This window comes from Grampus griseus (assembly GCF_964374135.1).
Source record: "Grampus griseus genome assembly, chromosome: 4".
Lineage (NCBI taxonomy): Eukaryota > Metazoa > Chordata > Mammalia > Artiodactyla > Delphinidae > Grampus > Grampus griseus.
This window is the reverse complement of record NC_138997.1, coordinates 124754771-124772149: the sequence shown is the minus strand read 5'-3', so window position 1 is coordinate 124772149 and position 17379 is coordinate 124754771. Positions and strand designations below refer to the sequence as shown.

The window sequence follows — 17379 nt, the reverse complement described above, 5'->3', positions numbered from 1 at the left end:
GACAATGGCATGGTAACCTACTTCTCTTTCTCCCTCTCTCTCTGTTCCGACCAACAGTTTGTGGCTCACCCCAATTGCCAGCAGCAGCTCTTGACAATCTGGTACGAGAACCTCTCAGGCCTGCGGGAACAGACGGTAGCTATCAAGTGTCTGGTGGTTCTGGTCGTGGCCTTGGGCCTTCCGTTCCTTGCCATCGGCTACTGGATTGCACCTTGCAGCAGGGTACCGGCTTTTCCACCTCTGTTTCCTCTGTGGTTGGTGTACCATGTCCTTTGAGGATGAAAAAGGAAAAAGCTTCCTACTTAAGGCTCTTATCAGTTTTACCCTGAATGTTAATTGACTCAAGAATACGAATTCTGCTTTTTAATGACTGGATTAGTTCAAATAAGGGATGAAAAGAATTTGGTACTAGTGGGATAGATCATATTTGCAGGCATATAATACTTAGGCTTTTAAGATTAAATCCCCATGGTAAGCAGGAGGAAAAGCTGCTTAAGTGAAGTAGCAATTGTACCGATTCTATTGCCAGCTTAATAAATAGTCTACCAGGCTGGCCTGTGGAAGAGGAAGAGCCCTACTGCAGTGGTTCCAAGAAACAGTTAACCTGAGAACTGAAAAGGCAGCTCGGTTGAACCTGTCAAAAAGATCTGAGGCTGGGTGTATTAAGCTAGGTTCTGAACAGTGGTATTATCCAAAGTCTTTAAGAAAGCACATGTCAGGTGCCCCTAGCCCTTTGTTCCTTCAGGAGATTCTAAAAAGTGTTAAATTTGGGTTTGGGGGCTTTGGATTTTTTAGATTGTTCATATATTTAGTTTTGTTTGAATCATTTTGTTCACTACCTTTATCCCTCTCTCAACTTTGCCAGTTTACAGTCAATTTTAATTGTGCCTAAGAGGTCCTCTAAACAAGATGTGGAAAGGCATAGGAGTCATGCTAACAGAATCTGTATTAGGTTAATAAAGGACACTGCCAGGGAGAAGAAACAGTTCTGAGATCCTTTAGTCTTATTTTTATATTCTACAATCTGGTTTTGTTAAAATCAGAGGCAGTTTCAGGCAAAATGAGTCAAGGCCACTCACAAATGACCCTGGAAATCCGTCATCTCTCTGGCACATCTGTCTCCCCCTGCAGAGTCCTGCTCCGCAGGCCCATATACGTGTAAGAATATTCATCCATCTCACTTCGTCGTTGAGCTGCCCATGCAGTTTAAGGCAGAAATGTCATTTTGATCAATTTTGATGACTCAGCTAAGTTCCTTTTTTATATATCATGGGCAAATACCTCAAGATTCTGCTAATACATAAACACTAAAAACTGAAAACTATAAATAAGGAGAGAGCATTCATTAAAGCAAAAATCATATCCCACCCAAATAATTTCCCTTCTTGGGGGAAATGAATTGGAATGTTCAGATTTATACATGTTTGTCTCTTAGGGCAGCTTACCCAGTTAAAACATATTGAGTTTGAAGTAGGCATCTTGAAGTCTATTCTTCTTTCTCTTCACTTGTAAAAGTGCAGCTAATGATGTGGTGAACTCTGCCCAGCAGAGAAGGGAAAGGAGGGAATTGAGTCGTTTCTGGAGCCCACATTTATACCTGCCATATACCACTTATCCTGTGGTGAAAGGACAATATAGTAAGAATTCTCCACATGTGTCCCATTTTTTAAGATAGGCATGCTGCTTTTTTTTTTTTTCTAATGTTATTTAACATTTTCAAAGATCAACCTTTAGGAGAGACAGACTTGGCAGCTCCCGCCAGATCACGATGTGCTGTGGATGAGCTACCCCAGTGTGTCTCCTTGGCAGCTGGGGCACAGCACAGTGTTATGTAAATGAGTGGTTTATTTTTCTGTGTCTAATATGGAACATGTGACATTTGTCTGTGTGCATTCATGTCCAATCCCAGAAATGCTTGACATTCTTTGGTTATTTGTTGACATCAAATTAAGTTTCTGGACATACAAAAACATTTGTTTGAAGTGACAGTCTTTTACATGTGAACCTTGGTACTTTTTAAGGTCACAGACTGAGTTTGAAAGTAGGGTCTGAGTATGCAGAATAGAGAACTTCTCTGATAAATCTACCAAATATACCTAATTCTTAGACTGCAGAAGCTCTTGGGACAGGAAGAATTGTTTTTCATTTCTACTAGAACATATGGCTTTTAAGGACATTATATCACATGGGATTTAAAAAGAGTTACCTTAAAATCATTATAATCTGAATTTTAAAAGTGCTTTTGTACTATTTATATGATTTTCCAAACTCAGGGATGACTTTTCATTAAGTTAACCTACCTAGAGGTTTTAATTATTGTGTATCTCTCTGCTCTTATTGGATAGCAACAGATAAAATATTTATGTTTATTATAATATTTTCTGCCTTTTTATATCATACAAAGTACAAATTGATTTTGGAATATGTAGAAGTGAGAACAAAAATTTACTTCTGTAGTAGTAAGTTTTTTTTAACCTTCAAAGGCTTTGTAATGTGCTACAAAAACATCATAACATTTCAATTATAAATGAATGAGTCCACAAACTCATCATAACATTTCAATTATAAAGAATTACATATTACAAATTTGGAGTTTCTTTTCCTAGACTCTAAAATCCTGACACTGCATAATCTTTCACGTAAAAATAAGAATAACCAGTATATGCCTTGTAATTTCCAGAAATGCATCTGTGAATGAAGTACATCCTAAGACAAATTGGATATTTAGAAACAATGAAGTTTGAAGACTTCTTAAATTATTCTTAGAGGAAGCATCCCCTAAAAGGAGTAATTTTTACAATGTATAACTCTTCAGAAACAAAAGCAGAATTTTGAGAGTGTTCTCATTTTCTGTTTTTTTTTTTTTTATCCTGTATAGTAGTTTTCATAAGTGGAAGCCAGATTTCCTAAAGTAAAAGGTTTTGGTGTTTTTTGTTTGTTTTGTTTGTTTGCTTGCCTTCTTACAGCTGGGGAAAATTCTGCGAAGCCCTTTTATGAAGTTTGTGGCACACGCTGCTTCTTTCATCATCTTCCTGTGCCTGCTTGTGTTCAATGCCTCAGACAGATTCGAAGGAATCACCACGTTGCCAAATATCACTGTTATTGACTATCCCAAACAGATCTTCAGGGTGAAAACCACCCAGTTCACATGGACTGAAATGCTAATTATGGTCTGGGTTCTTGGTAAGCCTTGTATTTCAAGTATTCTAATTTCTACCAAAATAACATCCATATAATGATTGCCATGTTCTATTTAAAATGCTGTGGTACGTTATATGGTGACAACATCCCCACTGTAAGATAAGCAGAATAGCAAATACTGGAATAACGTGGCAGCTTGATAATGCTGAAAGGTATCCCTTAACACTAAACAAAAGTTTTATGAGTAACATAAGCTTAATTATAAATATACCATGTTTCAGAAATCCGACTTCAATTACTGAATAAAATGCCATTTTTATATATACACTACCAACTGTAAAATAGATAGCTAGTGGGAAGCAGCCGCATAGCACAGGGAGATCAGCTCAGTGCTTTGTGACTACCTAGAGGGGTGGGATAGGGAGGGTGGGAGGGAGGGAGACACAAGGGGGAAGAGATATGGGAACATATGTATAACTGATTCACTTTGTTATAAAGCAGAAACTAACACACCATTGTAAAGCAATTATACTCCAATAAAGACGTTAAAAAATAAATTAAAAAAAATAAAATGTGACTCATTGTGATGATCAAATATTTAATTGAAATAGTTCTGAAATAACCTAGTGGCTATTAACTGATGATTAAAGAACATTTATTGCTTCCATTTCAGAGGTTTTTTTAAGGAGAGTTTGCATTTTCAGAATGTTTGTTACTTCACCTCACAATAGCTCATTTTGAATAGCTATGTTAAAGTAAACATTTTAAGCAATATGAGAAAAAAATAAAGATTGGAACCAGTTTATCTATTGATCACTAATCCAAAGTCATTTTTGGATATTCTATTTCACACAGAATGTTTCTTATTATCTTCTCAGTTCCCAAATTAATGGGTTGGTTCTCCTCCTCATTCACTCCTGTAGCCTTAACCTGGGTCAATTATTTTATAAATTTTATTTTGAGCCACTACATGTCTTTTTTTTTTTTTTTTTTTTTAGCGGTACGCGGGCCTCTCACTGTTGTGACCTCTCCCGTTGCGGAGCACAGGCTCCGGACGCGCAGGCTCAGCGGCCATGGCTCACGGGTCCAGCCGCTCCGTGGCATGTGGGATCTTCCCGGACAGGGGCACGAACCCGTGTCCCCTGCATCGGCAGGCGGACTCTCAACCACTGCGCCACCAGGAAAGCCCCACTACATGTCTTTTAAAAGCGCTACAATATTTTCCCCTTACATAGTCAGGACAAGTTGTTAAACTGGCATATTTTGTCCTCTTCTCCCAGAAGGACATTTTCTGCTTTCAGTTTCTTCATAATGTCCTAGGGCCTCCTGCTTAAGGGTTTCTTCTTCTTCCAATGACATTCCTCACCTTCTCAGCATGAAGCTGAAATGAGGAGAGAGGGTAGGGGAATGAGGTAAGTGTTCCTGGATGACTGGAAAACTGTTCTTGTTAAAAGTGTAGGGCTTCCCTGGTGGCGCAGTGGTTGGGAGTCCGCCTGCCGATGCAGGGGACACGGGTTCGTGCCCTGGTCCGGGAAGATCCCACATGCCACGGAGCGGCTGGACCCGTGAGCCATGGCCGCTGAGCCTGCGCGTCCGGAGCCTGTGCTCCGCAACGGGAGAGGCCACAACAGTGAGAGGCCCACGTACCGCAAAAAAAAAAAAAAAAAAGTGTAGAGTAGGGTTTTCAATTAGGGGCTTATTTCTCTAATAATCACCATGATTTGATAATTAACCATTGTCATTTTATAAAGATGAATTTTCTCCTCTCCTCCAAGTGTTTCATGGGCCAAAATCATTTGATGTGAAGAGCCTTCCTTGCTTATTTCCTTCCCTCCCTCCTGCCCTACCCCCATAAGAGTAGCACCATTTCTGGTGCCACATGTAGAATTATGTTTCACCAAAATCTAACTTGATGGAGTGAATCATTCCTTTGGTCGAAGCTTCTTCTTTCACTTAACTCTGCCCAGCACCTCCCTTCCCGAGCTGTAGTCCATCAGTGCTTTACAGTGCCCAGTGGCAAGCTATACACTGGGGCATTTTATAGGTGGGGACAGATGGTGGGCGAAATAGTAGCTTCCCTATCCAAGCAGTAAACTCTTGTCTGTAATCTGTGCACCTTGTGACAGGAATGATGTGGTCTGAGTGTAAGGAGCTCTGGCTGGAAGGACCCAGGGAATACATTTTGCAGTTGTGGAATGTCCTAGACTTTGGGATGCTCTCCATCTTCATTGCTGCTTTCACAGCCAGATTCCTGGCTTTCCTTCAGGCGACAAAAGCACAACACTATGTGGACAGTTATGTCCAAGAGAGCGACCTCAGTGAAGTTACACTTCCACCAGAGATACAGTATTTCACTTATGGTAAGTTATCAGCTGCAGAGTCCTCTTTTGTCTCATCAAATTAGTTTACTTCTCTGTGCTTCAGTTTTCACATCTATAAAAAGGAGGTATTGCAAGGTGGGAGAAAATTACCTTTAAGCCTAACATCATGACATAACATTATATATTCTTAGGACGTGAAATTGTCTTTAATTGGGGGGAAAAATAGCTTGCTAAATTGTTTGATGTGGAAGATGAGAGCCTGGGTTAGAGAAGATAATAAAAGGTGCTAAACTGCTGTAGAGGGAAGTGAACAAAAATTCAGCAGAGGCAGGAAATAGGAGCTAAAGTGACAGTGAGAATGTAAGCTTTGCAGAACCAGCAGAAATGCTGGGAAGGATGTTGTGCTCCTACGACCGACATGGGATGGAGAAGCCAGGCTTCTGTAGATCATGAGAGCAGGAGACCCCAGTGACATCAGATGTGCATGGTTACCGATGCCTTCCTTGCCCACTGCAAACCGATATTAAGCAATGTTAGCTTCCCTTCCCTTGAGGCGAAATTGGGAAGCCGCAATTAGCAAATTTTCATATAGTTGCAAAATCTTAAACCTGGAAAAGATTTTAGCAATCATTGTCTAACCCTCATTTTACAGATAAGGAAACTCAGGCACAGAGTTTAAATGCGTTCTGATTGTAAGGAATAACTCTTTATAAGTACACTGTGATACGTACCAGCAGCGTGTTAACATTATTGAAGAAGGCTGAGTGCATGCTCTAAAATGAAGGTGCACGTTTTACACATTGTGAAATTTAAACACATTATCTCTTATTGTCAGCAAGCAAAGATTTTTATATACTAAGGATCAAATGAGCAAGTGATTACCACTTATAATTAAGGAAATAGCTTAGACTGTATTTGTGTGTAACATATATCTTGACTATTTCAGTACCTTCTTATTTAGATTTACTTGTGTGTGTCTAATGACTGTCATCGGGAGGAATGGAAATTTGTGAATTTAGGCTTCACTCTTTACTGTGACTTTGATCAAGTTTTTAACCTTTCTAAGTCTTGGTTTCTGCATCTTTGAGAAGAGAATAATAACCTCAGATCCATAGAGTCATTGAAAGCACAGTGTCTGGTACATATTAAACATGCAATAAATGTTCACTTTTGTTGTTGTTGGAAATGTCTGCAGTGCGCCATCCTTCTGGGAGTGACCCAGTTCTCACAGAATTAACCACATAGTGTTTTGCTGATCTTCCAGGGTAATGAGTACCCAGTAGTCTGCTGTGAACTTACTAAAATAACCTTGAAAGGGGTGTTGGGGGTCCTCATCTAGAATCTGTTGCCAAGATTTTTGCACCTCAGTAGCATTTTATACTTTCCAGGAACCAGCTGTGTTGCTCAGACATCACATTGACAGCACCATTGTGATTCAGTGACATTCTCACTTCTTATAATATGACATTTTACTTGCATAAACTGATAGATGACCTAGTTTTCCCATGAACTAGGGAAAAGAAGATTTGTGCCAACTGAGCCTATAGGATGATAAAATAGCCGGTCAATAAATCTGGTAACTGAGGGGACAAATCAGTCAGGTCAGTTGTTTTGTCATCCTGGACACAGTCTGTATCTAATGAAGTGTTTTCACCTCTTTTTTCATCTCTTGTACTATATTCTGCTTCTGCTCAATGTGAAGTCAGCATTGTATCTTTAGAATAGTGTTTCCTCCATTAAAAGAAACATATGAATGTAGAATTCATATGTTTCTGGTTTAACATGAAAAATAGTGCCTGGACAGTTCATTAAATGTAGAGTAGTTTCAATTGAGATAATAACCACCTACCTACAAGGTAGATCCTATTTAAGGTGTTCCACGTAGTTAGCAATGAATAGAAAGTTCCATCTTTAATCTCTGTCTCTTTTCTTGCAGCCAGAGATAAATGGCTCCCTTCTGACCCTCAGATCATATCTGAAGGTCTCTATGCCATAGCTGTCGTGCTCAGCTTTTCTCGGATCGCCTACATCCTCCCTGCGAATGAGAGCTTCGGCCCCTTACAGATCTCTCTTGGAAGGACTGTGAAGGACATATTTAAGTTCATGGTCCTCTTTATTATGGTGTTTCTTGCTTTTATGATTGGCATGTTCATACTTTATTCTTACTACCTTGGGGCTAAAGTAAATGCTGCTTTTACCACGTAAGTAAAACATTTTACAAAAAAAGGTAGGATGAAGGGAAATTCTAACAAGTCTAGATGAAGCAAAAAAATTTTTTTCAATGATTGTCCTAAAGATGTTTTTAAGAGCAGGAAAATAATCCATTAAACATAGTTAGTGCCTCAGATAACAAATGTTAGCGAGTATGTGGAGAAAAGGGAGCCCTTGTACACTGTTGGTGGGAATGCAAATTGGTGCTGCCACTGTGGAAAACGGTATGGAAGTTTCTCAAAAAACTAAAAATAGAACTATCATATGATCCAGCAATGCCATTCCTGGGTATATATAAGAAAAAAAAAACAACACGAATTCAAAAAGAGACATGCACCCCAGTGTTCATAGCAGTGTTATTTACAATTGCCAGGATATAGAAACAAACTTAAGTGTTCATCAACAGAGGAATGGATAAAGAAGATGTGGATAGACTTGGAGTGCGCTAATTGAAATGTCAGAGAAAGACAAACCATGTGCTATCACTTATATGTGGAATCTAATAAATACAACAAACTAGTGAATGTAACAAAAAAGGAACAGAATCAGAGATGTAGAGAGCAAACTAGTGGTTACCAGTGGGGGCGTGTAATAATCGGGGGGGGGGGCTAGGAGGCACACACTGTGGGGTGTAACATAGGCTCAAGGATGTACTGTACAGCACAGGGAACATAGCCAACATTTCGTCACAACTGTAAATGGAATATAACCTTTAAAAATCGTGAATCACTGTGTTGTACACCTGAAACTTATGTAATATCGTACATCAGCTATACCGAAAAAAGAAAAAAAAGGAAAGGGATGGAGAAAACCTAAGAAAACAAAAAACAAAAACAGTGCTTGTGTGAGATTACATTGCTCCAAAGGCTCATCTCTTTGAGTTTAGTGAATGTTTGATCATAGAGTGGATCAAAACTCAGGGCAATTCTAGATAAAACTAGCTATTTTAAGAGAATTGGGTAGCAAATTTTTAATACTGGATATCTCTTACATTATGTATGACGTTAAATTTAGTTTCATCATTTTGTAGCCATTACTATTATTTCAAAAAGAAGCATTGGCTTTTCTTTTTTTTTTGACTGCAGTGGGGCTTCATTGCTGCGTGCGGGCTTTCTCTAGTTGCAGCGAGTGGGGACTACTCCTCGTTGTGGTGTGTGGGCTTCTCACTGTGGTGGCTTCTCTTGTTGTGGAGCACGGGCTCTAGGTGCGTGGGCTTCAGTAGTTGCAGCACGCAGGCTCAGTAGTTGTGGCACAAGAGCCCGAGAGCACAGGCTCAGTAGTTGTGGCGTTCGGGCTTAGTTGCTCCGTGGCATGTGGGATCTTCCTGGGCCAGGGATCGAACCCGTGTCCCCTGCATTGGCAGGTGAATTCTTAACCACTGCACCACAAAGGAAGTCCTGGAGCATTGGCTTTTATGTTAATGTATCATTAATCAGTACAGGGAGTTGAAGAAGAAGAAATTATAACTAAATGTTGTACCATCCACTATACAGTAGTACCACTTCCTTCCTTTGATCATACTGACATCTGCACTGGAGGCCTACCTTCCACATGAAGTCTTCCTTGAATAAGCTTTTTTAGTGATTGTCCCTTTAAGTTCCCTCAGCATGGAGAAGTCCACATTGCCAGATCCTCTGTCACCCATTGCTGTTTAGCGGTCAGGGAGGCGGGCCCTCCGTCTGTACTGTGGTCCTTCCAGGTGAGGAGATCAGAAGGTCCTCCGTGCCTCCGTTTGTACCCTCTGTGCCCTGTAATGCCACAGCTGAAAACAAACTAGACCTTCAGTAAGTTCCCTGTGGACTAAAGTAGAATATCCAGCCCTTCCAGGCATCTAAATTGTTTTGAAATGAATTTTTCCAAGTAGTTAATATAGAGCAGATCGTAGGGGTGAAAGAGAACTGAAACTCACTTTATTGATGAAAAAAAAAATTCTGTTTGAACCCAGGGGGGAAGGACAGAGAGATCCTGCACACAGTAGTACCCCTTTGACCTCTATGAGAACTCATCTTATACACTACATTTCGTCACTGCTTTGTGTGAGGACCTGGCAACACGATATGGTGGAAAGACCATAGGCTGGAAAATCAGGCAGACCGGGCTGTGAATGCAACGTCTGCTCTTTTCTAGCTGTGGTCTTTGGTTAAGTATCTTAACATTTCTCAGTATTAGTTTCTTGTTTTCAAAATAAGTATTGTAGGGGCTTCCCTGGTGGTCCAGTGGTTAAGATTCTGTGCTTCCACTGCAGGGGGTACGGGTTCAATCCCTGATCGGGGAACTAAGATTCCTCTATGCCCCGTGGTGAGGCCAAAAAAAAAAAAGCACAATAAGGTTTGAATCAGGTCATTGTAAGGATATGGAAGGTAATTTATGTAAAGCCTCTTGCCCGTAGTAGGAGCTTAGGAACTGCCAGTGTCCTCTCTTTTTCCCTCCCCCGCTCTCCCCACACGTGTGGATTCTTGGGAATCTATATTCCCAGCGTTAGAGGTGGGAAGGTTTGCAAAGGAAGAGGAGGGAGTGGGGACACTTTGTGATGCTGTTAAATTCACGGCAGGAACAAAGAGGCTAATAGTCTTTCTTATTCTTCCTTTAGCATCTGTGCTTTAACGTCACATCATCAGATGTTTCATAATCGAGAGTAACTCTACAGGAACAGGAACCTTTCTGTTGAACCCTCTATCCTCTACAGAACCCTCTATAGAAATTGTGTCTAGCACAATTTCTATAACGTAATAGATGCTCCTTCAATACTTGTTGAATGATTGAATTAAACTAGTACTAAAACCTGCAAATCTATAAAATTGTTGTTTAGCATCTGTTGTAACAAACCAAAAAAAGTACTATTTCCTTGAAAAAAAAAGGGCTTACTTTGGAACCCTCCTTTTTACTGGAATTCTACATGTGTAACTGTTTAAGGATTATTCTCATGGTTCACAGATCAGTGACTACCACTCGGTTGTATGACAAAACCAGCCAAATTCAGTCGGCATAGTTCATTTAAGGGATACAAGTAGGTAATTAGTCTGGGGAGGGCTTAAGTGCTAACTGCTGTGATGGAAGAATCAGGAAGTAGACTATATAAATGAAGGGAAAAGAATAGGAATCTTTAATTCTGTTGCCTTCTCTTCACTTCCACTTAAGTAAAACTTTTAGGTAGGTAATATATTCTTGTGGTGAAAAATACATGTAGAGCAGTATCTACAGTGAAGAGCCTGTCCCCTTCCTCAGCCTTGGACACCAGTCTCTTAGGTTCTCCTTAGGTACAGAGGCAATGGTTTCTTTTGGTTACTTTCAGAGATGGTTTTTGCATAAACAAGAATATAAGAGTTTGTATACCCCTCTTTGTTGTTAAAACAGTAGACTATTTCACACTTGTTACATCTCATTTTTTCTCTTATATATCTTGGATATCATTTTATATAAACACATAAAGCCAGATAGGTCTCATTTTTTTCCCAGTGGCTGCATAGCAATCCATTTATAGATGTACCAGAATTATTTACCCACTCTTCTATTGATAGATATTCTGTTAGTTTTCATTCTTCCCTGCTGCCATGCTGCAAGGAATACGTTTGTACATACTCTTTTTTGAAGTGGGTATATAATTTTAATCCTAATCTTGTTCTACTCCAGAAAACCCGACTTAAATTCCTAAACCACCTACAAAGTCAAACCCCAAACTTCCATCCTTCTAGGAAAAAGGAATGGGTATTGGGGCATGACTTCAACTTTCACCTGCCAAGCTCGGAAAATTTTCACTTGATGATAACTTAAAGAAAAACTAGGTATCGGCACCATTTAATCACCAGTTCCTAAAAACCTGAGAGAAAATTTTCTATTAAATATTATAACAAAATTGTTATGATCGGGGTATTATGATGATAGTTTAATACAATAGCATTTTACGTCTGTGCAGTATTCAGACCTTAACTTGTTTTTACTTTTGACTTTTTCATACTGAAAACTGTTTACTTATTTACTTTGTACCTTATTCTTTCAACAGTGTAGAAGAAAGTTTCAAGACTTTGTTTTGGTCAATATTTGGGTTGTCTGAAGTGACTTCCGTTGTGCTCAAATATGATCACAAATTCATAGAGAATATTGGATACGTTCTTTATGGAATATACAATGTAACTATGGTGGTTGTTTTACTCAACATGCTCATTGCTATGATTAATAGCTCCTATCAAGAAATTGAGGTAAATCTGCTTCCTACCCACTGTGTCTGTCCTTGCCATTTCGTTCTAATAGCACACTGTGTCTGCTTTTGTGCCCTGTGCTGGAGCTCCTGATCTCGTCAACAAAGAGGCTTAGACCAAAGCAGGGCCTTTCTCTGTGTTTTCCATCTGGATAGGTGGTAATACACCTTCTAGTATATTCTAGGAGCACAGCAGGGTCCTCATGAATTTACCATCACTCTGCCTTCTCTCAGGGTATATTGCTGAATTAGTGTCTAGAAGAAGTATTGGCCATAGGGAAATTATTCTCTCCTATTTTGGCCAGCCAACCATCTGAAAGATCCCAGTAGAGGAATTACTAGGTGCCTGGTAAACTTTGATGATGTTCTTTATCTAGTCAGAATTTTTAGTATTCTAGAAATCACTTTATTTTTGTTTGGGATTGGGCTCGATTTGGTGCCTTTCTTCATCACTGTATATATATTTTCTTACGTACTCCAGTTTAGTGTGCTGTATCTCTTTAGTGCTTTACTGTTTGTTAAGTCCATCGAGTCTTTCTATCTGTGTTTTAGAAACACATAAGATAGTGTTCTCAAAGCAGAAGTTAGGTCCTCCAGAGTTGAAAACTGGTACTCTGAACACCTGCTTGGGTGTAGCAATGGCAGACTGGGCAGTGTGAAATGACTGAGCCAACTTCTTCCAATCATGGAAGAAACGGGCTCCGTTTCTTCTCTCCATTCTTCCTACCAGATAGAATGTTTGTGCCCACCACCAGGGGCAGCACTGAGGATAAAAGGAGATTAAGACAGACACAGGCCACTGGGGGCCTTATGTGACATTTGAGTACATATGGCAGACACATAAACTCCAAAGTGCAATTCATCTGAATGCTGCTGTCTTTTTCCTTTGCCCTTTATAATATGCTGTGTCTACAGCCTGGCTTGGATGGGTGTAGATGAGGAGGGGAACGGAGAACTATTGTTGAATACACAGAATTGGAGGGGGTGGGGAGGGAGGGAGGAATTAATCTTTTCATCCTTCCTCGACCCTGAATTTTTCTTGTGCTTATGCTTTGTTTTTTAGATAGGGGACAGGAAATTCTGGTTAAATTTCAGTGGGTACAGACAGAGGCATATGGAAGAGAAAAAAATTTTAAATATCATGAAAATGATATTACTTAGATATTATATAGCCCAATAGAGATAATATGCAGATAAATGTATATATGCCACTTTTGTATTTCAAAAGCATAATGTATGTTCATTGTTAAGATCCTACTGAAATCAATTACTAGACTTTTTAGTTTTTAAAATCAGTTGTTATATTTTTTCTGTTTTTGTGACACAGGATGACAGTGACGTAGAATGGAAGTTTGCTCGCTCAAAACTTTGGTTATCGTATTTTGATGATGGAAAAACATTACCTCCACCCTTCAGTCTGGTTCCTAGTCCAAAGTCATTTGTTTATTTCATCATGCGGATCATTAACTTTTCCAGATGCAGAAGGAGAAGGCTACAGAAGGATATAGAAATGGGAATGGGTAACTCAAAGTCCAGGGTAGGTATCAAAAGCTTTCTGAGACCTGAAGATAAATGTTTTGTCTTTCTCCTTGTCTTTTGACGTTTGTTCAATAATTTTTATGTGTGAACTTAGAAGATGTTGAAAGTAACCGTCCATTCCGTAGTCTTTCATAGACTAATACTTAATGTCTTCATAATATATCAAGAAGTCACTTAGTCTATGCCTTGTTTTTGGTCAGAATTTCATGTAAACTACCAAATTAGAAACAACCAAACAAAAAACTTCTTTAACTTGTTAAAAGTAAACAGAAAAGTTATTGCTAGAAAACACTTTGTTTTTTTTGTGTGTGTTCCATGCTTCTCAATTGTTATTCTGAAATTAGATAGTTCTATCCTCATATTTTTCTCTTGGTTGTATATATAGTTCACCACCAACATATTATTCTTATTTGTAGAAACCCTTTATTGGGCTAAATAATCGTTTTTCCTTTAATATCATAAACTTGATACAGGCTTAAGAGCACCCCCAAATATTAACCATAAATGCTCCCTTTTATAAATAATCAAGAATGGTTTGTTCTTGAGTCACGCTGATTGAGTCAAAGTATTTTAACAAAGATGAGTTCCATGCTAGCTCTTTAGTATCAGGAATCAGGAACTTAATTTGCAGAGGTAGAATTGGTATAGGAGACAGAAGGATATTGGCAGAACCTCAAATAATAGGGAGTGAAGCAGACAGGAGCAAAATTAAAATATAATTTTGCCTAAAAGTTGTGAAAATGGAGCCCACAATATAGCAATGTTACCTCCACGAAGTTCATATTTTTTCTCAGTTGATGCTGGGGAAAAAGACAGGATTAGTGCAATTTAATTTCTCATTTTTTAAAAGAGATGTGCATTTCCAAGATTTGTAATACTCTACATTTTACTCTTTAAGAAGGTAGCCTTTTAAACCTTCTTTGTTTGACCTGAATATGGGCTCTTAAGGCTCTTAAGACAGTGATTGGCTACGATTTCAAATAATATCTCAGTGTATACTGTGAGAAGCAGCATAATGTAAGGAAGAGAGCCTTGGCATTAGACCTGGGTTTCAATTCTGGCTTAAGGCTTATTAGAAAGTAACATGGATAAATCACTTCATTACCCTAAGCCATAGTTGTCTCACCTGAAAGAGAGAAAACTTCACAGGGTTATTGTGAGGAGGATACGAGAGGCACAAAATTCCAGCCTCAACAAATATCAGTGCCCTTCCTCATTCACAGTTTACAAAGTGCTCTGCCATACATTTGAACCTCATGCAACGCTGTGAGGTAGGTATTATTATTCCCATTTTATAGATAAGACCACTGAAGCCATTAAAACAACTCACCTATGCAAGGTCACAAGAGCTAGCCAGTGTGGGGGTAGTCGTGGAATTGGCGTTTTCCGGCCTCAGAGGTCTAACTCCTTCTGCTGCACCTGGCTGCCTCCTGCCCACCTGGCTGCTCCTGCCCAGAGCAGCTGTGGCTCTGGCTTGGTTACTGCCCCGCCTTCTCCCCACGGGCTGTGCCTTTAGCTGCAGCTTAGCTGGTGTCTTAAAGGGGTTGGGTTCTAATTGCCATCCTGGGCAGCTCCTGCTACTGCTGAGATGGACTTTGTTTGGAAGGCAGTTTGTTTCTCTGGGGATTGATTATTATTCTCTGAGGCTTTATTATTTAAAAGGGAAGCTGTTCAAGCATGGGAACTCACAGCTCCAGCACTTCACACCCTCAAGTTTTCTTTCTGTAGGCAAATGATTTCACTGACATTTGACTTCATTTCTGATACTGTCATAATGTAGAAGGGGAGAAACACTAACAGGTTGAGAGGAGCACATTCAAGTTGGCTGTGGCTACCTAGACCCCTGTTATAAAACAAAAACAAAAAAACCCAGCTTGCTCACAGGGATGTGAGGGGGGCAGCTGTGTTCTGTTTAGGGTGTCCTCTCCTGCCTGTATTGCAACAGCGGCAGGAAGAATAGCTTTCTTCAGAGACGTTGCTGGAAACAGAAGAAGGTTGAGCACTGATCTTTCAGGAGCCATGCTGCTTGGCTTCCTAGTCTGCCCATATCTGGTTAAAAACTGCCATTTGGGGACTTCCCTGGTGGTCCAGTGGCCAAGACTCCGCGCTTCCACTGCAGGGGGCACAGGTTTGATCCCTGGTCAGGGAACTAAGATCCCGCATGTGTGGCCAAAAAAAAAAAAACCTCCTTTTTTTTTTTCTCTTTGCGGTACGCAGGCCTCTCACTGTTGTGGCCTCTTTCGTTGCGGAGCACAGGCTCCGGACGTGCAAGCTCAGCCGCTCCGCGGCATGTGGGATCTTCCCGGACCGGGGCACGAACCCGTGTCCCCTGCATCGGCAGGCGGACTTTCAACCACTGCGCCACCAGGGAAGCCCTGCTGCTTTGATTTTATTTCTTAAATTGTTCATGAGCTGTTTTTATCTCTTTAATCTTATTAATCTTTATAGATACTCTCTGTCTCCTGAATTTAGTAAACATTTGGAGAAATTATGTTTCTGCTTTTCTTGTTTAGAGGACAGGAAGGAACCTCAAGAAATCAATCTAACGTTTGCCTCTAACCTCAGTCAACAGTCAGAGACTGACCTCTAGTGGCAAATAGGAAAATTAACTTTGTTAGCTGAGGTTTTCTCCTGCCACAATCGAAAGAGGACAAAACCGGGAGGATCCTTACCTATAAGTGCCACTTCCTTCCCTTCTAGTGTCCCACCGCTTCCTAAGTTATGACGGTGGGAAGACAGGTGGTGGAGTGAATACATTTTCTTGGATAAAGGGCCCTGCCTTTGAATCACACTGTATAGGTAGCAGCTTATCTGTGAATAAGATGCAGGCCCCGTACACATACGTGAAGGGTAGACAGTAACGACAGTCTCCTCTTGCTTTCTGTTCTTACCCACTCAAAAGTTAAACCTTAAAAAGAAAGAGAAAAGAAAAAAAGCCAAAATACCTTAGTCCAGTTCTCTCCAAAGTGTTGAACCTGGCACAGTGTACTTCCAAGATACTTAGGAAGACGTTTTGTTTTGGCTCATGTTTTAGGATTACAAAATATCAAATGATACCCTATACCCTCTGAACTTGTAGTGTGTATCTGTTCAAGTGTAGGAGAGGAACACAGGCTCAGGAGCAGATAGAGTTGCTTCTGTGCAATTTCTCCTTCTAGATGCCATGAAGACATTTTGATAAAGTGTACAAGGACCCCAGGAACAATTATGTTTAACACGAGACAACTTTAAAAAATATTTTTTCAGTTAAACAGTTCTATTACAGTACATCTGTCCAACATTTTGATAAATGTGAGCGTGTTGCTCACATTAATTTTTGCCTTTGGAAATATATGAAGTCATTCATAAAACTCAGCTTCCACAAAATGTCCCTCGGAAATGTTGACTCCAGAAAAGTTATGAGGGAGAATAAGGTAGATTATATTTATGATTTCCAAATAAATGTATTCTAATTTACTAGGCTAATTGTATTTTTTCCTAGTTAAACCTCTTCACTCAGTCTAACTCAAGAGTTTTTGAATCACACAGTTTTAACAGCATTCTCAATCCGCCAACACGTTATCAGGTAAGCATTCATTAGACATATCTCTTTATCTGTATGTAGTTCCATATATGTCTCTGTGTTCATGTGTGTGTGTGTGTGCATGTGTGTGTGTGTGTGAGAAAAGTGAGTAGAATTATATTCTTCTGTTCTTCAGATGTGCTGTGAGGGTAGAACAGAACAGAGAAAATGGTATGTTAGAGGGCGCTTTAGAAATCAGAGTCCAAGTTCTTCCTCTTCTTCTCCTTCTTCTTCTTGCTGTTGTTTTGTTTATTTGTTTGTTTGATTGAGGAAGAAGAGTTCCTTTGTGATATTGAAAGCAAAGTGTTGCCACAATTTCCGAAGATCACTTTCATACACCTTGAGCTGGAGAACGCAGTGGGAGATGTGGTATATTAGGAAAATAATGTTCTCACAGTACAAAAAAACCT

At 39.8% G+C, this 17379-nt stretch overlaps 1 protein-coding gene across 3 annotated transcripts in view; it reads left to right on the top strand.

Moving 5' to 3' along the window:
• Positions 1 to 17379, top strand: part of TRPC3 (transient receptor potential cation channel subfamily C member 3) — a gene marked incomplete at both ends in the record, with an annotated part of 80124 nt that overhangs the window by 36965 nt on the left and 25780 nt on the right. Inside the window, 8 exons of one of the 3 annotated variants that reach the window (XM_082653904.1) lie at positions 58 to 222; positions 2967 to 3183; positions 5268 to 5501; positions 7399 to 7663; positions 11674 to 11869; positions 13196 to 13405; positions 14631 to 14678; positions 16889 to 16972. In XM_082653904.1, coding sequence (XP_082510030.1) covers positions 58 to 222; positions 2967 to 3183; positions 5268 to 5501; positions 7399 to 7663; positions 11674 to 11869; positions 13196 to 13405; positions 14631 to 14678; positions 16889 to 16972 — 1419 coding nt within the window. The remainder of the gene's footprint in view (positions 1 to 57; positions 223 to 2966; positions 3184 to 5267; positions 5502 to 7398; positions 7664 to 11673; positions 11870 to 13195; positions 13406 to 14630; positions 14679 to 16888; positions 16973 to 17379) is intronic. The other 2 variants (XM_082653905.1, XM_082653906.1) reach the window with 2 other exon arrangements.